The sequence below is a fragment of the Odontesthes bonariensis genome, chromosome 13 (genome assembly GCF_027942865.1).
Source record: "Odontesthes bonariensis isolate fOdoBon6 chromosome 13, fOdoBon6.hap1, whole genome shotgun sequence".
NCBI classification, from domain to species: domain Eukaryota; kingdom Metazoa; phylum Chordata; class Actinopteri; order Atheriniformes; family Atherinopsidae; genus Odontesthes; species Odontesthes bonariensis.
Genome location: NC_134518.1, coordinates 17,354,846 through 17,377,055, shown reverse-complemented (window position 1 = coordinate 17,377,055; position 22,210 = coordinate 17,354,846). Strand labels below are relative to the sequence as shown.

General features: G+C 37.9%; 1 protein-coding gene across 2 annotated transcripts; it reads right to left on the bottom strand.

Annotated features, from left to right (window-relative positions):
• Positions 1-854: 854 nt before the first annotated feature.
• On the bottom strand, positions 855-3,497 carry LOC142397678 (hepatitis A virus cellular receptor 1 homolog). Of its 2 annotated transcripts, none has more exons than XM_075481231.1 (6): positions 3,146-3,497; positions 2,632-2,970; positions 2,483-2,539; positions 2,251-2,354; positions 1,617-1,710; positions 855-1,539 (listed from the first exon to the last, which is right to left on the bottom strand). In XM_075481231.1, the coding sequence occupies exons 1-6, from the start codon at positions 3,210-3,212 to the stop codon at positions 1,448-1,450; spliced, it is 753 nt and encodes a 250-aa protein (XP_075337346.1). In that variant the 5' UTR covers positions 3,213-3,497; the 3' UTR covers positions 855-1,447. The 2 variants fall into 2 exon arrangements, with proteins under 2 accessions (XP_075337346.1, XP_075337347.1); XM_075481232.1 differs by having other exon boundaries at positions 855-1,536.
• Between the last annotated feature and the right edge of the window lie 18,713 nt (positions 3,498-22,210).

The window sequence follows — 22,210 nt, the reverse complement described above, 5'->3', positions numbered from 1 at the left end:
TATATATGTCGATATGATATGTCGATATAAGATATTGTTTTTGTACTTAGAGCAAATAAATGAGGTGAAAATGACTCTAAGGTCCTCTATCCCTGTGTTAGTGAAGAAGATAGAAAGACATGTCCGTGCTTTCAAAACATGAACAGATTTGTCTTTCTCAGCCAAACAGATGAGAGAAAATGAAAGGGCTAAGAAAATTTCAACAGGTTCATCAGAAATATGGTTAATAATAGAAACATGGGCTTCAGTGCATTTATTTGAGTGCTGAGCAATCATTTGAGTCTCCCACAAGTTGCTCAGCCCAGAACTTCCCCTTTAATTTCTCTCTCAAATTTGTGATTATTCTAAAAAGAATCAGGGTTATAATCAAGAAACTTTATTGTCCTTTTTAAGTTTGGTAAGCTTCAGAATTGCAGGTGTTGAGCTTTGTTAAATACCAAATCAAAGGAAATTTATCATGAGCTTTAGGTGCAATTATCTAGTTATGCTCATACAAAGTTGGCTTGTGACAGAACAAATTCACATCTCACAATTATAGACATCTTAAAGAAAGTACGTTACAAAGATGTCGGTGCTTTAAAAAAAATACTCATAATCAATAATTTCAGATGAATTTCTCGCAACATATATACAAATTCATAGTTACAGGAAAACACAGAAAGACTCCCGCTGATGCAGGAAATACTCACCTTTCTTTGCTCTTTTTTTTTCAAATGAAAAGTTGCTTTGTTTGCCAGATTACACATGGGAAGAAATACATAGATGAGACAAAGAAGAAAAATGAAAGAAAACTAAATCACTTAAGAGGAAGAGAAGAAATAGAAAGATCACAAATCATTCACTTCACTAAATCATTTTGTTTTTCAAATTCTCACACTAACCTTTGGCGATGCTATTTGTTTATTATCAGAAAGTTAACAAAACAGATCAACAAATGTGTCCAAAATGTTTATTCATCAATTTCATCATTTGTTTATTTGGAGCTTACTCGTCCAGCCCCAGTTTTTTCCATATACACCGGGGAAGTGTATTCACTCCTAAAATATGCTGACTTTTCACATCCTTTAATCTTATTCTATAAACATGTTTTCACTTTGATGTGACTTTCAACGACGGTCTTCAGTAGGTCCAGTAGGTGGCATTGTGTCCACAAGTTTAAACCTCCTCTTAGCTTTAGGCACACACAGTAAGAGAGAAACTAAAAGCGATTAAATTCATCTGAAGAATATTTTTGCATTTCCTGATGCACATTGAAACATCTCAGGGTCATCTGAGTCGCACAGTAAGTAAGCTGCTTTAGTGAGAAAATGGGTAATTTTTGTTCTCTTATTGATTGGATATTAAATAGCGGATAAAAAGATAAAGACAGAGAGATTCAACTCATGACATGCAGCCACTTGTTCCTTAAAGAAACCTCTGAACGTCTTTGTTGTCATGGCGGGGAGCGTCATTTCGTCACTGGAATGCTTTCATAAATGTTCTCGGCAGTGTGGGTGCTGAAGTGCTCAGGTGTTCGTCTCGACTGAACCCTCTTCCCTGCTTTGGAGAAATGCAAAGAAAATGAATCTGGATAGCACTGACTCTGAGTCACTGACTATGATCCACTGCACACTTACAAATGATAAAGATGATGATTATGATCACAGTGAGGAAGAAAACTGCTGCCATCCTGCCAATATCCTCCACTCCCAGGAAGGCTCTGAATATGCCCTACAATAAAACAAAGTAATCTTATCATAACAGACTACAACCATTTTCATTAGCATGTATTTCCGATATTTGTCATAAATACAAAGGTTGATTTTATATTGTTCAAATATTATTTCAACATTGCAACAATCTCTGTGTTTTCTGTTTTTGTTCTCAAGATTTATCCCACACTAATCGTGTGGTTTATCGTGTGTATTTTTTTTTCTGGAAAAACGGGGAGACAAAAACCATCATCTCAATCATTTTCAGTCATTTTGAATAGATGTTTCAAGGAATGATGCAATTTATCAAGTCACTCTAAGGGCTAGTTGTTCCATAAAGTGTAAGTTGTGTCTCAATATTGATAATAATAGACTACATCAGAGCTGTAATTTTATGGTTACTTCTAGGAAGCAAAAACTTTTCCACAGTTTTGGAATCGATTTCAGTTCATTTCAGTTAATCATAGTTTGCACATGATAAATAAATGCATAAAATTACTCTAGAGTCCTGTTATTGCTACAGTTGATACGACGGATACTTTTTAATACAGTTCCTTACCTCATTTGTTGCGCTTTGAATTGGCTCCATTATCATGTTGCTGACTTCCACCGTTTTAGGCTCAAATGTTGTCGGTATTTCTGTAGCTGTGAGTTCCAATTTAACTTTTAAAAAGAAAATGTATTAAAATGTAAACTTTTAGTTTTACTTGAAAACCTTAGGGTCTGCAGAATTGAAAGGTGACGTTAATCAACATCAGTTTGTTTATAACTGGTCACAGGGGATTGCTCACCTTTTCTCTCAGTGACAGAAAGCGAACGCTTCTCTGTAACAGGTTGCTCAGCTGGAGCTGAAAACCAAAAGAATGGAATTGGCTTACACTGAAAACATAAAAAAAAAAAAAACCAACAGACTTGATTTGAGGGTTTCTGTTAGCATTACCTTCTTCCATTGTCAGGTGTGCATTAACCTTGTGGTCGTTAAACCACCCAGGAATCTCAATCCTGCAGCCATAAACGCCAGCATCACCCCTCTGAGCATTCAGGATGGTCAGGGAAAGATCTCCATCCGTCACCCGCCCCAACAGCTGGTACCTCGGGGACTTGCTGGAAAGCACAGCTCCATCAGGGGAGGAGAGGATGGTGTTGGAGCATTTGGAGCTGGGCACCTTTCCTTGTCCCCAACAGAAACTCAGCACACCGTGAGCTTGGGTGTCGTACATGCAGGGCAAAGTGACATTGTGCCCAATGTGACCAATGACTCTGATGGTGGCAGAGGAGGCTGCGAAGGGAGAGCAATGATTCTGAGCCAACTGGACGATACAAATTACTTGTGTAATTCATATGCGAAGCTCGCAACTGCACGTAGGAATACTCACTCTCACTCATACCCCTCAGCCAACGTGCACAGTACAAATAGCACAAACGAAAAAAAGCAAAAAACAATATTGACTTACCTTGGATCAGGATCAAGAGGAAAAAATAACAAAGACCACACATGTGTGTAGGATATTGTATAACCATGTTCCGAGGAGAAGATACAATGAATTTTTCTCTCCACACACTCCAGGGCAAGATTGCACAGTATCACACCAAAGTTTTAACTTCCTTTTTAAAAATAAGGAAGGAAATCAATACTGCCGACATTTATACCTCGGTCTGAAAGAGACAGAAGATGTTCAATGAGCTCACTGGGACCATAATCTGTCACATGTGCTGTTAGATATTAAGTTTAGTCCCTTTCAGGTTCAGCTTTTTTTCTGTAGCTAAAGAAGTGAAAACATTCTACTCTTCACAATATAAAAATCTCGATTGTTTCAGTTTGGTAAATTAAATAGCAGAAGAAGATGACACACACTGTAAGAGGAAACACATGATGCTGTTTTCAACAAGTCTGATTTCCTCATTTTCATTTCCAATGTCTTGGTAGGCGACTGAAAATAATCAATACTGTAATGGGTATCTGAATGGTTTTGTAGTTTTGACAGACGGAATTTGCAAGGGATCATTAAATCATCTTCAGCAGCAATTGTGGTTACATACACCAGTCTTTGACCACCTAACTGGTACTAAATGGGTTCTGGGTTCTGGGTTCTGGTACTCCTGGGGTTTCTGACACTGGGACATCCTGTGTAGGTTGTTTAGTAGGATCTTTGTGTATTTAGCTTTCATCACATTGCTATCTTGGGAGCCGGTTGAATACCTCTGACGAAAGTATTTAGGTACAAGTGTCAAAGTGTCATTCAAGTGAATCAGGTTTTCCCAGCAGAACATTGCAAAACAAGATCATTAGGGTTAGTGGCTCTAATCCTCAGTGGTTTTAGTGCTGTGGCTGATCGGTGTATGTAGCAGTCATGATAGCAGAAGCACTTTGAAGATTCCTACAGTGACTTGGCATGAGTTGTTCTTTGCTGGCACTGTCCCTTTCATTGTGTTTACGATTCCGTCTCATTCTAAGTTCATGTACTGGCCACTGAAATAACAAAATGCCAGAATCAGGGACAGCTTGACCATTTTAAATGAATAGATGGATACCTGATAATACATAAGCAGAAATTTACACATATTTAGATGGATTCAAACTGTCTGGACTACCAGAATATATGTTATCATTTGTCCAGATCTTAAAAATTCTACAGTATTACAATCCATGTTTAGATATTGGAGATGGCAATGTATTACTAGTGTGAGGTTTTGTGCAGAGCAGTGTCTGTATGTTACCATGGTGAACAGTAAAATCTGTAACACCCAATCAAGTAGTCTTTAATATCTAGAGTGAAAAATGTAAATTAGTTCTAAGCCACATCATGCATTTCTTATTCGTAACCTTAATCATTCATGAATGAGATCAAAGTGGAAAAGTGTAATGACTGAGGAAATGTTGTGTGGAATGGGTCTTGAGCTGGGATCTCTTGAAGCTGGCAGACATATGCCTCTGTACTTCCCCTTCAACTTCCTTAGAAGTGTGGCCAAAAAAAGTCGATTGTCTATACAGTCGCTAGACGTCAAACATGGATGTTGTAGCCAATGTGGCACTATGCCAAGCGTCACACTCATCACATTGCGAAATGTGAGCGTCGTCTCCATGATCAGAAAGGGAAACGAGTCACAGTGCATTGTTATTGATAATTCATCATGACTCGTTAAAATTTTGTGGTGTGGAACCAAGAAGGCTTTTACACTTTTTGGTGTGAGATCAGGTTGGAATGGGAAAGGAACATGTGTTACAAGTGTACTAAGTAAGCTGTACAAACTGTGGTTCCTACTGGTCTAAAATTAAAAATTACTTTTATAAAAGAAAATCACAAACAAAATCTGAGGAGGCTTTGGTGGCTTTAGTATGTTTTTGGTCAAGGATCCTTAAAACCAGCAACCTATACTGACAACTCTAGTCCTATGGTCTGATGTCAGTACTGGCCACTTGACTTTTTATTTTATTTGGTTGGTTGAAGTTTTCCCACGATAGAGAGATTCATCACCTGGTAACTGTATTTTCAACATGTCTCCTGTTTTGAAAAAGCTTTCCACAGAGGAATTCTTTGATGGTTCTGTGTAAAACATTTATCACATCAGGACAGAAAAGTGGCACCTATGACTTATATTATCATAATCACATTGTTCAATATTTAATGTAATCATGTGGAATCAGTATTTCAATGTGATAGAGATGGGTGAAGTCCTATTAACTGCATATCGACTCATTATCATTTTTTGTTTTAATTCAACTTTAATTCAACTTTTGATTCTTCTTTTTACAGATTTAATGGTTTACAAAAACCACGGTGTCAGAATTCAAAGTTGCCCAATCACAGCCCAATGCTCTAAATAATCAGAATGATCAAAATTAAAAGCCACAAAATCACACATTTTTAAAAACGTAACTGAGAAAATTACTATAGTTTTACATGAAACATACTGAAAGAAATGATGAACGTTTGTTTGCAGTTTCTAGCGAATTAACCAATGTTATTTAATTCCTAACAGAGCATCTTGCATCTCATAATGCATATATTTTGTGTTTCAAAATATGTATTTGTAAAGGCACTTTGTAAGATAAATGTTGTGTGAGTATCAAAAATTAGACATACTCAGGTAACAAACTAGCACCTCCGTCTTGTTAATGTCTACCATCAGTCCACCTCTGCAATTTGTCAGTTGCTTCCCCAAAAAGCAACAGAAGTCTGCATTTAGGGGCTTATATTTCACATTTTTCTTCCAGGGCAGTGTTCCCCCAGGTTCCAGGCTTTCTCAGGTTCATGGTATGCAGTTTAAATCACCAGCCGCCACTGGTGTGTATGTGCACTGTACCGTATGCGTGCATGTTAAAAGCTCATTGTTATGTGCATTACTAATGGAAAGGAAATGTCAGTGTGTGTATATGAGGACAGCAGTGTAAGAAAAATGTTTTGTCTTTCCCAGTCTTTATCTGCCCTCTGCTCGCCTCTGTCAGGCCTGCCTCCACCTCTGCTCGTCAACTCTGTCAGCTCCTGCTGAGCTGTGCTCCTGAGATCACACTCCTCCCACTTTGATGTTCTGCGTTCTCAGTTCTTGCTGCTGTGGATCAGATCTCTGATTCTGAGTTTCTCTGAGTGGAAACAAACATGATGAAACTGAAACCTATAAAGACAAAAATGGAGATCAACTGCAAGCATAAGTTTACTCAGAACTTAGAGAAGAAACATTATTAGAGCACCTCATGTCGAACCTGAGCAAAAAAGTCATTTCAGTCATTTCCTTTCTGTTTTTTCTTTTCTGATCTCATGCAGTATCTACTTGTAATTACCAGCTCCATTTTCAACTCTTATGGTTATGTGTAACCCTTGTAGCATCTGGTTAAGGGGAAGATCTTTCTTTTCTTTTAACAGAGTAATTTTGCAGTGACAGTCATGTCGTGTGTTTTCATTTAATAAAAAAGATTAGAAATTATAACCTTATTCAAAATACTTTTATTCCTGCGTAAAGAATGAACCTGGAGTCAAATTAACCTGAAATCAAGAGTTAAAGTTTTTCTGTGCCTATTATCTAACCCGATCAGCTCTTGCTGAAACCATTGCAGTTCTTAAGTGTGGCACTTTAGAGAACATATGCTGTCATAACATTTTACGCTGTATTCTCGGTAAACAACTTCTCTGTGGTTGTGTTAATATTCTGTTGTTACTTCATACTTCATACTGCGCTCTGCTAGTTTAACCGGACTTGAGTGTTGAGCCGCCGTCAATGTGCTCTGAAGACAAAGGTTTGAAACTAGATTTCAGAAAAGAAAAACAGGTCTGAGGCAAAAGTGCAGGAACTCACAAATCCATGGCTGGGTGACTCTGCTGATGTCTGATAAAACTTGGAACAAACAGAATAGGAGAAGTGAGATTACTGAGGTCTGTCTGTGGCATTTTTAGAAGTCTCAAAAGCTGCAGTCAGCTCTATTTCTTCAAACTAAAGCACACAAACAATAATGTCTGGTTTGAAGAATCATGGCTACACATATATACAGATATATAATTTTTTTTACAACCTTGTGAATGTGAGGTCTCCTGAAGTGATTGATCTCAGCAGGCATTTGGGGGGATATGTTGATTTGTAAATTTAGTGACACAGGAGGAAACATGCTGATCTGTCAAACAGCTTCATGGTTCATCGAATGACCTCCACTTCCTTTGTGTGTTTGACAAAGGAGAAGTGAACCAGCTGCCGGAGGCAATATGGTATGTGTTTATGATGTCATTGAATAATGTGTAGACATCCCAAAAAGGAGGGTCATTGTTGAATTAAATTATTATTAAATGATTGGTGATGATTAAATGACCATCACCAATGAGTAAGAACATACTGTATATAAGAAAGTTCACAGAGTTGAATATTCTAACTGAAACAGTGGAAAGTGACAGCTGATCCACAAAATCAGTATGAGGCTCTGCAGAGTTTAAAGTTCTCTGTTCATTTATTCATTCGACATTCCAATGCTCTGGTGACAGACGTAATGATGGCCTCTAGTTTTTTCCTCACCTGAAAAATGTGTTGTTTTCTTTTTACAGCAGCCTTCTTGTTCTGCAATGAACTCCACTGAAGCCAGTGATTTGGTGACAAAAACTCTGTCTCTGTCACAACTCTGTAGCCTAAAGCATGCGCTGTAAAAGCAACAGCATGCGCCACAAGATGCTGTGGATGTTTCACACAAGAGCATCTAGTTGGGATCCAGTAGGGACATGCAAAAAAGGTTTTCATGACAGCAGAGAAAACGAAAAAAATATCAAGTTCGTCTGACCAAAATCTGAAAAAGACAGTGGTCTGATCAAATGGCCTGTAGCTTGACTCAACAGTATATGTAACTGTGCTGACTGTCTTATTCAGAGTAAGGTATTTATGTAGTTACTATCAGAATATTGCTGTGCATGTAAATATATAGTAACCAGCGAGTTTTGAGTGAAAACTTTGGCGTGACAGCTCTGATGTGGCCACTGCTGTTCTCTAATGACAGCGTGTTTTTTCTTTCACTTGTCAACACTATCGGTCGATAAGACCGCCACTTATCATTTTCACCTATTTGTCTTTCTTTAAAGCCAGATTTACAGCATCGCAAGCATTAAAGTAACAAAGCTCTGACTGCAATAAATTTGTCGAGAGCAAAGGAGATTATATTGTAACAAAGTCACAAAGTCTGCTTTTGGAGGAGGACAGGTTTGACAGATGAGTCGATAAAACTCAGGAATTTAACAATGGAGACCTTTGTGCGCGGTTAAAAATATGACTACAGTCATGCCAAGAGTCTGACTATGTGTTTATTAATGAAAACCATGACAAGAAAAGATTCTCTAACAATTTAAAGTTAAATCTAAGACGTACTGTTAAATAATTACTTATGGTGCTTCATAAAGCTCCATTAGCAACACATTTTGGGGTACAGTGTACAGGGTTCATGTTTAGCATAACATGCAGTTCGGCCCATTAGACTTTAAAAAAAGACCCTCAGTGTCTGACGTTGCAGGACAAAAAAAAAGAAAAAGAAAAAAAGATGTTGGTTGTAACAAATATGTTATGTTAGTTATAATTCAAACCATGAGGTTTTTGTTGTTTTTATGCTTAAAACGAACAAATGATTTAAATCAAGTCGGCTGGTTCAAAGTCCTGTATTCATTGTGTGTTTTTAAACGTCTTCATTCAGAAAGAAGTTCATGTAGATTATTTCTCTGGGCTCTGAAAAATATTAAAAAGGGGTGTCTGCAGTGTTAAAATGAGACACAAAGCATACTCATATCTGAAGCAGAGTTCATTATCTCCGAAGGTACAATACACATTCCACTATAATGTTACTCTTGGCCTTTTCACTCATAAAAGTCAACATAACCCAGGAACTCCTGCGAAGTAAACTCTCTCCTCTCTGCCAGCTCACTGGCTTGATGTGCTGCAGAACAGACTGCCAGTTGAGCAGCAGAAGATGAAGAGGATGTGTAATGGCTTTCTTTTTTTTTTTCTTTAATTTCTTTGACAGATGGTAATGTCGTAAGGTTTTTTCCTGTGCGTGTGCAGAGGGTTGTTGACCTTGCAGTGCTAAAGAGTAGTTTGAGAAGTCAACAAAGGTGTGAAGCAATATATACGTTTTTGACTGTGCCATATAGTGGATATGATGTTTTAATATGATTATAACATCAAATCTGCAATAGATTGGGGCTCGGATGTAACCTTCTGAAGTAGAAATCCCCTGCTGTGGTGCGGAAATTACTCTTCGATAAGTCTTCATTGAAGATTTCCTCCTCATGTGTAAGTACATTAAGTCTTTACATGAAAGTCAAAGTGTGACAAGATCACAGTGCCTTGTCTAAAAATTAATATAAACAGCACCGCGATCATAAAACGCAGCCTCATCATATTCAGAATACACACAGACTCATTCATTTTGAATGAGTATGTTTAACTTTTGACTGGCACTTTGGCCGTCAAATGTTGCTGTCAATTTATCAATCCAGAAATAAATTCAAAACCTACAAGGCAGATCTGAGTGCTTCAAGTATGGCTCCAGCTTTAAACTAATTTATCTCTTCTTCAGAGTCATTAGATTACAAGAGGACATTGGATTTTACATAGACATTGCTTATTCTGTGAACTTGACAACAAAATTGATTATTCATACTATTTTCAGTGGGATTTTATCCTTTTCTCACCCATGAATTCAGAGTTCGCCTCAAAGACATTAGGACATTTTTAGTGAGTTTATGGAAAAACGCAGCATAAATGGTACTTAGAATATAGAGTGGATTGCATATTCTTGTCAATCTTTTGCATTGATTTATTTCCGATTTCCACAACAAGAAAAAACTCTAATCTCTGACTCTCTCAGTATGTGTGTGGGCGTGTGTGTGTGTGTGCGTGTGTGTGTGTGTGTGTGTGCGTGTGTGTGTGCGTGTGTGTGCGTGTGTGTGTGTGTGTGCGTGTGTGTGCGTGCGTGTGCGTGCGTGTGTGTGCGCGTGTGTGCGCGTGTGTGTCCAACTCATGCATGATGGATTTACAACTGCCGGTGAATATAGAGATTGGCCCTTTCCCCACTTCTTACTTCCCACCCTTGTCCCTCCTGGGAGTGCATCTCAGTGCTCCAGTCCTCTCTCCTATTAATATCCCACTGGGGAGACCAGAGCTCATGGTGAGTTTGGGAGCGGAAACGCTTCAAAACAGCCCTGGAAGAAGAGGAACTGAAAAGATTAAGGCGGATGAGGAGACAATTTCAGTCTGAGTGTGTGAAATAGGATTAGGAAATGTGAGGAAGGAGAGGAAACAGGGCGGAAGTGAGAGAAAGAAGAGCTAAAGTAAGAACTGCAGGCAAGGATGGAGAAGTTGGCAAAGAGCAGAATTTGGAGATCTGGCATAGACAGAATTGCATCTTGTACTCAGCAGTACATTTGCTTGTTCAAAGTGCTGAAACGTAAGTGGTATTAATGTTGTCATCTTTTAGAATAAACACAGTAGAGTTGCTCTGATATACCCAGCGTTCATTTTCTTCTCTTATTTCTCCCACATCCAGCATGTTGGGACGCTGCCATGAATCCCATCACTATTACCCACTGCAGGCATCATTATGGGAGATCCAGTTGCAACACTTTTTCCCACAAACAATCTTTTGAGGGTCAGTGACTTACTACTTGTAGATGTTCATAGTAATCTGTGCTGGGTACTTTCAGGACTGATTATGACAAAAAAAAAAGGCATTAAAAGGTGGCATGCTGAGGCAGAGCCTTTATTCTAGCAGAAAATGAGGAGGATTTGAAGATACTCAACCACGACAATTCACATGAGCTCACTTTCCTTCAGCACAATCGAAGGGGAAAAATGAGCAAACATAAACATTCCCTTAAAGGAAGGATGATTAGGGATGTACAGACGAGAAGAAGCTCCCCTGACCCAGGGCTGATCCAGATCCAACTCTTTCTCTCCACTGGGAAAAAAAGTCCTCTTTTCATTTCTCACATGGCCTAGCCACCCCTGATATTAACACAGGACGGAGAGATGCTGAGAAAACCATGCGAGGACATGACCATGGGACAAGTATGAGGGGGTTGTGAAAAAAAAGAAGAAAAAAGTCATCATTCAGTGCTTCACAAGTGGAACTGTTCACTCAAAACAAGGCTCGAAATAGAAGGTAAACGATAAAACAAATGCGTGTCAGATGCCCTCTTGCTGGCTTAACTTTGTGGAGTTTCTATCAGTGTTTTTTCCTGTCAGAGCACTTCAGCACGACTCAAAGACAATGCCCCACTCACAATTGCGATCAACACAAGGCCACATGTCGTCCACACTAAACACTGCAAGTGTCAAAGTTCACGAGAACATTTGTGTGGCAAGCTTGGCCGTTGCAATGTTCACGACACATACAGCATTTTAAAGCATCGTTCAAAAGGCTTCGCAGCGCGGAGCCACACATTTCTCACCTGCTGTACATTAAAGTGTTAGTTACTTCTCACATAAACAAGAAAAGAAACAGAAACTGTTTAATGAAAACTATTGTGTATAATGTGAGCTTCATACAGTGACCTTGTAAGCTTTTCTGAATCTGTATTAAAATCAATTCTATTGATAATAATCAAGTAAAAAAAAACACTATTCAAACAAATTTTAATAACATGAATGCATTCATGTTAATCAGTTCCTCCATTTAATTCAGACAAAGAAGTCTGTAATTCAAATTCAATAAAATGTAAAAAAAAAAAATTGTCCTCGTGGTATGAATACTCACACAATTATAGCTTCCATTTAACTTTAAAAAAAAAACATATCTAAGGATCGTCTGCGTATGTACCTTTTTTTTTGCTGTTTCTATTTTATCAGCTTTTTCCACTTGTTTTCCCACTTGTTTTGTTCCACTGTTCAATAACACAAGTAAAATATCTGGTGCAGCCAGTAGTGGTCAGCCAGCGGAAAACATGTGAGCAATAACAGTGGAACACTGTTGCTTGCAGCAGAAGCTAATGTAGTGCAGAACCCAAGACAAACACAAGATTTTAGAAAAAAAGATAATACAATATTTCATGAAAACTAGCCAAACAGAGAGCACAGCAGTATTTTACATAACAACAACAACAACAGGGGCAAAACAAATATGCAACAAAACAGAAAACACAGCAATACTTGATGAGTTCAGCAAAAAAATAACAATTTCAGAGAACAACATTTTTACCAACAACACTTTTATAAAAATATGACATTTCAGAAACGTACAACCAATTCACAGAACACATCAACAAAAGAAAGCCCACAAATGACCTCTGACGTCCTCTCATGTTGTCTCTTTTATAGTTGTGAGTTACCCTGCGTCGGTTTTGCACCCTGTGGCCATTGAACCTTTCAAAACCAGAACCTTAAACTCTAAAGAAAAAAAAAATCAATCCTTTTTTTCAAGGTATTGATTGAGAGACATGGGACATCTAATAACTGTGCTTGTGGTTATTGTGGAAATGTTCAGGATTTAAAGGTCTATTAAAGGCTTTGATGTCTGCATGTGGCCTTTGATTGACAGTTCACTTAGCCGCTGCTCTGTCTGAGTCTTGGACACCGCCTGTGTCTGACTGTTGGAGATTTCTACTGTGTTTGTGATTAATAAGATCTCCGAGGGATCTTGTCACACAATATGTTGCTCACTTTGATATTCATTACAACACCTACTCTGTGCTAACAGAGCAGTAAGGAGTAAGATTAGCTCATGGTTGGTATTACGAGTAAACTAGTGTCAACTACAATTCTGTGCTTCCTATGAGTGTGCACCAGTGGGGGGTATCAGGCCTCACCATGTCTGCACCATGTCTTAACACAGAGTATTCAAAGTTAAATGAATTGATGAAAACTATTTGAGCCAAAAGTAGTGCTGGTTCAGCTACACCCCTAAGGCGAATGACCCAACGTCAGAGCTGGAAGCAGGTCTCTTGAGAGTTTCCTGTGATACATTTCCAGCCCAGAGAAATAGCTTTGTTTATCCACTGTGTAAAAAGAGTGTCACAGGCTTTAGAATTGTGGCCATGTATTTCTAACATTTCTAATCCCAATTATATTTTTTAAGTATATACATGATACCACAACCATGTATTTCTACTTTTTGGGGGGTCTACCTAACTACTATAATGAACATAGTTCACAGACAACCTATCACATACACCAATACACCATAATAACAGACAAATCCTGTTCATTCACTTTTAGCAGTCATTATATATATATATATATAAGAATTTCACATATAAACCCTTTTACAACAAAGAATACCATTAACTGAAAAAGTTAAAGTCATTTTAATCTTATTTATATAGTGCCAAATCAAAACAAATGTCATCTCAAGGCACTTCAAAGATACAGTCCAATTACAATCCAATACATTGTAATACAATCATAATCCAATCAAATTCAATTAATCAAATTCCAAATTAGTCCAATTCATACAGAGCCAATTTCAAAAAGGTTTTCAAGCAAAGGAAACCAACAGTTTGAATCAAAACTTCTCTTCGATTTAATCCCCCATCCTGAGCTAGCACTAGGTGATGGTGGAAAGAAAAAACTCCCTTTTAACAAGAAACTTCTGGCAGGACCACATTCAGGGAGGGCGGCCATCTGCCTCAACCAGTTGGGGGTTGAGGGGAGTTAATCTTTTGATTTTTTTAAACCTTATGTGTTTGTAGTGTTTGTACGAATTGGCCAAAAATTTCACTCTTGTACTGTTTGAAATACAAATGTAAACTGTGCAAATGCTTTTTTTTTTACTTTTGGCAAAGTTAAAACCTCCAGTGTCTTACCTTATTAAATATGCATGTGTATTTCTTATACAAAAGAGCTCCAATAAAAAACTAAATGAGCAGAGTCTTTGTTAACACACCATTTCCAATGAACACCACTTAAGAAATAAAGCAATCTACACTTTGTTTTAAACCGATAGAAGATTTCATGCATTTTGGCAGTGTAGTTCTCCTGAAGTACAAAAAAATGTAAAACTAGTGGAAAACTTAAAAGTGTCCCCCTCCCTAAAATGTCTCCATGTGGAGGTGAAGTTTAATCATAACGTGTTGTGTTTACATGTAACCATGGCGCCCATGTAGGTGAGGTCCGCCTTGTAAAAATAATGTTTTTTAGCTCTTACCATTATAATTTTCTAATTGCACCAAAGTTGAGTTTTTTGTCTTAACCCAATCAGGAAATGGCAAAGAACGTTTCAGTTAAGTGTTGTCGTTTCCATGGTTGAAACCGCAGCATTTAGCTGCACCCTCCAACCACCCCTCCGCCCTCCATATGCTAAACCATTGACTTGACAGTGATGTCAGCTCTGATATAAAAAATGCTTTGTTGAGGCGTTAATCCCTCATACTGATTATCAGGGCATTAGTTTACAGGACGTAACAACGTGTCAATTTTAAGGGTCAGAACCTACCAACTCAGTCGGCGGACTTGAGCAAACATCAATTTTGTGACAGTTTCTCATAATGCAAAGCATTCCCATTTTCTAAGGCAAATATAGACCCATAATAATTTGGAAGCCTTCAAGCTGGTGTTATTTTTCAATAAAACTGAAACATGTGTTGAGGGACTCATTCTGGAGTGAGACTGTGCTGACATTTCTGTCTCTGAGTTGTCAAGTCCAGTCATGTTTAGTACTCACTGTTAATATCCACCCAGCAACTACCCAAAGTAGAATTAAAAACAACAGTCCGGTCAATTAATGCCAGACTCAGAAAAATAGCTTCTGCCACCTTTATTCAGCTCGGTCTCATTCATTCAGACCAGACCAAGAGGAGTTACAGCCTTTTTAGACTGAGTCATTGTTTAAGACCGAGAGCGGGCTGATTCATTATATTGCTGCTCAAGTTGGACATTTAAATAGAATGCCACTGTTAATGTCTCACTGTAAATCAAGAGAATAAACTTGCAGGCTCACAACTGCTGAGGGATTTCTTTGATTCTTTTCCAAAGAGCCTGTTAGGATATGACAACCTGACAGTGATTTAAAATGCCACTCAAACATTGTCCCGGTTAACGTTATGCCAGTTCTCCCACAGCAGCTGGTGTTCTCAGTGAGTTGGAGTCAAGGTCAGAGAAGGAATCTGGGCTTGATAAATTAACCTTCTCAAGGAATCTCAGGAATTTTCTAAAGACACACAAGCTCACACACAAACATGTACATTTGCTGTACTTCCAGCCGTCCTGTCTGCAGAGTCTATCAGTCATCTTCAGTCAGTGATCCCTGTTTATTAGATTCATATGGGAAACCTAAACAAAGACAGGAAGGAAACACCATCTGCATGGGCGAACACAATTAGGAGCTGAAGAGAGGACAATGAGTCAAGTAGGGGAAAAAAACGATAAAGTCACCTGAGAGGGCAAATGGGACATTCCGGGAATTATTAGCTTTATGTAATATTTAGCCTATATGTCATGACATTTATTCTATTTCTCTGAAGTGCTCAAAATTTTTTATTACAAACCATTTAATTTTTTCCTATAACTTCTTACTAAATTAAATGTTTTACTGAACATTTTTGGGACGATGTAGGGTAAAAAAAAAAAGATCTACTTTCTATCAGACTAAGAAATATAATAAAAAAAATTCCTGTTACAAATTATATGTGTTAAAAAAAAAAGGCTGAACATTTACAATAAGTAGCATAGCTTATAAATGTAACATCAATCTGATAACTTCTGATGTTAATGTTTGAGTTTTAACCTTTTCAACTACAGTGACCAAAACAACTCTGTTTAGTGTCTGTTCTGGAGTTTTCAGTCATGGCACATGATAATCAGTATTTACCCAGCCGTCATGTTAAGTAGGTCTTACAAAGTTAGAATTTCTATGTTGACATCGTGAACATGAGAACGTTTCATCACGCTTGCACTCTTTATCAGTATTTACTGACTTTGGAGCTAGCACCTGACAGCCATGGACCCAATGATCCTGGGGCCTGGCCCTGTTTTACATGTTTTTCTGAGAGTTTCGCTTCCACATTAGAATATTTGGACAAGTTATTCAAATTAGTCATGCAGATATGTTTACTCAACTTTGCACAATGCAATTTTCAGATGTAAACATTATATAATATGATGCTTTAACTTTTGCACTTGATGTGGCTGTGATTGCTACTGCAAGAAGGAGGTAATGTGCAAAGAGAAAGTATTATCAGAACATATTGATTGCCAACCCACGTTGTTCCTAACTTACCAGAGTAAATCTAAGACAACCCTTAAATTTCTAAAAAGGAGTCAGGTAATAGCTGCTGCACCAAAACCTTTTGCTGCTTTTCATGCTTCTTGTTTTGATTTACAAACCATCACTTGTGTAGGTGGAATGTCATTGTCCACATTTTCACCTGCAATATCTGTGGGTTCATTGGAATATACCATTACAAAATTGCCAGGAGGCTGTGACACACAGGCAGGTTCAATTTCAGCTGTTTTTAATTTCTGGAATTAGGACTGTTTGTAACATCTCCAGGATGGACAATAGGCTGTGGTGAAAGCTGGTCAGTAGGTGGCCAAACGGTTTTCTTTGTTATTCGGTTATTAAATTCTATGTACATCGTACATCGAGTGACATCGTAAAATACACATGGACAAATATTATTCTAAGTAGACCCTATAAAAAAAATATTTTTGGACAATAACAGAGAAGTCACTGGGAAACAGAACAACATGCAATGATTAATCAGGGAACCGTGGAACAGCAGGAGCAAATATACTGAGGAATAAATTACAAATAAACAGTAGGTGAGGCAATCAGCGAGGACACCGGGTGTGACACAGGAAGTAATTACATTAGCATACACATGGGGGTATATGCTACAAAATAAAATAGGAAGCAGGGCAATAATGTGCAAACGTTAACCAAGAAACCAAAAACAAAGCCAACACAAAAACTCAGACCATGACAGTAATAGGCTTCATATCATCAACAGGCCTGGTTGTTTGCGACTGTACACCAATTTTTGCTCCTTCTGGTAAAAGGTTTTGGTCATTACTGAAATGACCTAGTTGTCCCTGTGTTTGTAGAACAGCACATTTTTTGGACAGAACATTCCCTTCGGCGTTGTTTATGATTTGGTACCTCATATTAACTTGTCTTGTTTACTAAATCTGGGCCCAAGTCTGTAAAGTGTTCAGAAAAAAAGGGAAACATGAAGGAATACAGTACATTTTCCCAGTGAGTGTTAATAGTCCATCTGTTAATTAAAGTCATGACATATGATGATAGCAGGCCGATTTGAGGCAGTTTATCTTTTTATCCCAAATTCTTTAGATAAAATAGGTAATAGATTTGACTGAATAAATGCTTTGGAGATATTTTGCTCACAAACAGCACCTTGTTTTCATTTGCAGGAACATCTCCGTGTTTCTTTCTTATAGATCAGTGTGTATTTTGCATGTTTGTGTGTATGCACATTGCTTGTACGCAAAAGAACCAATCAAACATCGACAACATACTCGATAAAACTTTGCTCCACAGTTACTAATGGTCACAAACTGCAGCAACACGTTCTGATTGTTTGCTCTGATGGACTTTACTTCTCCGGTTGCCTTATTTCTCAGCGCTGAAAAACAAAATAGACTTTGATAGATGATAGATTTTAGAGAATCGCTTTATATGGTTGTACTTTTTTGTTTACATAGCATACGGCAGCTATTTCAAATTTAGCAGACATGTTTGTATCTTTCTATCTTTGTACAGAAGTTAAAATAGTACTGAAATGTATTTTGTGATACAGAATGATTTAATGCTTGCCATCTGGCCAAGAACGGCTTTACTCTGATGGGACTTTGCACCAGACCATCTGTGCATAGTAACTCCCCCACCGTCACCTCTCCCCCACTACTTTAGCCTTCGTAGGTTTATCGTAAAGTCTATCAGCCCAGACCGAGTTGGGGACGACCAGTCAGTGAAACTACTCCCTGGTTGCTTGTTTAACCTCTCATCTCCGCTGCATTGTGCTGCACCCTGCAGATAGATTAAAAACATGCGGGTTCTTCTTTACAATCACACTTCAATCTCCTTGGATACGTTTTAGCTGCAACTGTGCAGCTCACTTGGCTCTGATTCTGGTTGGAATGTCAGAGTTTCTCACAGATCCCTGTAGCATTTCAATGAGGCAAAGAGAACTACTTCCACTCAAGACATATTGGCTGCTTAAACTGAGCTTCCCGTTTGAGACAGGAAACTAAAATGTATTCTTTTTAAGCACATGAAACGAATATATGTTTTTCCATTAGCCCGATCTGAACTAAAGATAAAATCACCCAACAGTACAACTTAAATTAGATATCCCTGTCAAGTGTAGCATTCATATTTACTTCTCGCTCTTGGTTTACAGGCTGAGATGTATTAAAAAGCCATTAGAAGAGAGGAGTATTGGACAAATTGATGATTGTTCGCCTTTCAACAGTTTCGTAATCATACAAGACTGCAATCTCTGGAGATTCATGTATGCACATCTTGTGCTCACTTTGCTGTTTTTTTCCCATCTCCTCACCCAACAGCAGTGTAAAAGCAGGGAGGGAGTGATCATGAAAGAGGGTCAGCATTGTACGAGCTTCTATTGTATTGCTGTTTATTCTGGCTGCGGTCTGTGGATTTCAAAAGAACAGCATCTGTAAAGCTTGTGATGTTCCTTTCTGTAATTTGAATCAAAAGGAACTATAGAGCTGTATCTTGGGTTGTTTTTCCTCACAGCATTTTGGACCAGAGACCTAACTATTGAGAGGAAGATCACATAATATTGCTATGAATAGAATAGTTAAAAAATGTCCTTTCAGTGTGGTTTTGTCAGCGTTGTGATGGTAGCATTAATATGTTAAAAGTTAACATGTAATTACTTTTAAATCAGCCTCCAGTAATCTTTTCCTTTGACAGATTTTTATGTATTCTTTTTCTGTTTATGTATTCCCCATTTGCTTACGTACTGTCCAGTGAGGTTGAACATTGACAAAATGACAATAATAATGATTATTGTAAATATTTTAATTGCCACTCTCTGAAGGAGAGATGGCCCAACATTTAACCCTAACCGATCTGACGTTGTATTTAACTGATTTAAAGACCGTAAGGACCAGGGTTTTTTTTTGGTTTGTTAATTTTCAGATACATAAAATTGTAGAACTGAAAAAGGGTGCTCCTTATTTATTTTTTTTCAACAACCATCTAAGAGGCTATAAATATGTTCAATCTCTGAGAAATAAAGTATGCTTATGCTTTAGTCTGGCACATGACAAAATACTAAAATGTTCAACTAATTTTTCAAGCCGACAAGCCTTCATTCGTAAAAGCAGATACAGTCTGACTGTGATAAAGTAATGGAGCAAATCTGTAACACTCTTGCTGTCAAAGCCATGCACAACCAAGCTGAATATGACTGATGAAGTGAGGCGCCTGGGCCTGGGAATGGCTCTGCCAAACGCTGTGTGAAAGTGACAATGAACCACAAATGTTTGTCTGCACTATTTCCTGTAATGACAGTAATTAAAACAGAGAGAAGATAGTGGCTCTGCTCCATGATAGTATAACCCTAACCCTAACCCTACATTTGAATGTCTTTTAATGTGTGCGTAAGAAGTTAACTGAAGCACCGAGCTGTAGTTATAGTTATTGCAACAGAGAAATCTCAAATAAAAATAGTCTCTTGGACAGTCATTCTCTATTTCCCACGCACAAACACACACCAGCAACAAAAAAAAAAATCCAAATATGTTCTTAATTCCGAAAAATCAAATTAATAACACGCAGCACTTCATTGGCCACTCATGTTGGCTCTGAGCGTTGTACTTTTTCTCCTTATCAGTTCTGGAAGATTACTTCCCTGCGTGATGAATTTTTTGTTGGTCGCTGAATAAACAACAAAAGCACACAGATAAAAACTGGCCCAGCTGGCTCTCTGTCTCGTCTCCTTTGTGGCAAGTGGACACAAAAGTATAAAAGCACAGCGCATGAGATCTCAGTGGCTCCTGGTGGAATTTAGATTTCTTGGCTTCTGACTTTATTTTGGGTGTCCACAAGTTTGTTTGTTTTCTCCGCACTTTGTTTTCTTTTTTTCAGGTTTATGTGAGGCAGATATCAGATCTAGTTAGCACATGCTAATGCTACATGCATCTAGCACTATGGAACATCTAAATGTGATGAGGCAGAGGTGTCCAAGGTGTACCTTGTCTCTTGTCCAGTGGCAGCTGGGATAGGCTCCAGCCCCCCATTATCATAACTTATTGTTGAATTAACGTCTAAGAGCAACGTGGTTTTCCAGCTGATGAATATAATATAATATAATATAATATGATATAATATAATATAATATATACAGAGGAGACATACGCATTCAGCCAGTGATACAGAAAGTGCATTTAGGTTTATTGCTGATACTGCAGCTGTTAGAAAACCGATTCAAACTCTGATGGGTCAATCAAAGGGGATGATACTATACGTTTCAAAAGTGACAGAAAATGTATTAAAATTTTAGCATTTTGATTTGATTTGATTTTGATTTTTTTCTTTTTCGTTTTTTTTCTTTAAAAAAAAAATGTTTTCAACAGTCTTCCCTTTTCTGCTTTCTCTCACACTCAAGATTCCTTCCCTCTTTCCGTCCAATCTCAACCATGAATTTTTAGGACATAGTTTGAAAATTATAGGTTTATAATGCGATTTAATGTGCATGGTTAGTTTCTGATGTTAAAAATACATGGTTGGGATTAGAAAAGTACACATTATAGGTTACATATTTTTATATTCATACAATATGGTACGCTTCATTCCCGCAATTTTTGACCACTGACTGCGACACCTCTTTATTTATCTTTAATCCTGTGGCACAAGTTCCAGTGAGACTGTCAAACGACTAGGTTGAGTTTATCTAACAGGATTTTACACAAAGGCACATATAATAGAGGCAAAGATTAAATTAGAAGAATACAAAATGAGCACGGGTTTTCCTAAGGTACAACATTGATGTGCATTTGAATATAACGTTTAAGCATAACAGAACAAACTGCTGTTTGCTTGTTGTTTCGGCTGCATAATTCCACATGATCCTTTTTTAATATTATTTCAAGTTGAAATGCTTACACATTGATATAAAGTCAATATTGACTAAAACTGTTAAAAACTGTACAATGTTGTAAATGTTGAAAATCAACCATCATCTCGTAGCTTGATTTATACCGTGGAGTACAATTTACCATTATATGTCGATGAATAAATATCAATTTGTAACTCTATTGACTGACATTTGTTTTTGTCATCAACATTTGTCTTTCCAAGTTAAAGAAATATTAATCCACATGTTCCATAATAAATTTGTCTACCTGTTCCTTGAAGACGTCTGAGAAATGGGATGATAATTTTTCCCCCAACCAGAACTTCATGAAGTAAATCTGTGACGCCTTAAAGGGACACTATGTAATAAATTAAGTCATTTATTAGCTCAAATCAACATATTCATTCATAAGTTAGTCCTCATTGGTGTAAAATGATCTCTGTCAAAAATCTCACTTATCCTCCTGAGTGAAGAATAACTTGTCTGTATCTACATAGAGCAGGTAAGCTCTATGGAGGCTGCCATGTCCTTCTGGTCTATGAAAAACGACGAAGTGCCGAGAGGGACATAAAGCACTTCGAATCGCGATTTCCCCACCAGGCCTACAAGCGGAAATGACGTCATTGTGACGTCATTTCCGCCAAATGGCTTATTACAGCCGCTAATGCTAAATAGATTTTATTCCTTGGCACATATGTCTTTGTGTTCATTAGCTTTCTTTTTGTAAGTGCATCATCTTCTACAGCCATGGTGCTGGAAAATTGACTCTATTGTACATAACCATAGTAATCAGCAATAATCCGTATACTGATCTTTGAAAAATGTATAGCCCCTTTCACACTGCGACCCGCTACCTTAGCGAGTCCAAATTGCACCTTCGACCCGCGTCGAGCAATGTGAACGCTTGGCGTGTCAGGGTGACCCGTGTCGCCTGAAGCCGAGTTCAGGGGGCGTTGCCTAGTGGCAGAGCGTCACACGAAACACATAAAATGGTGGGCGTGT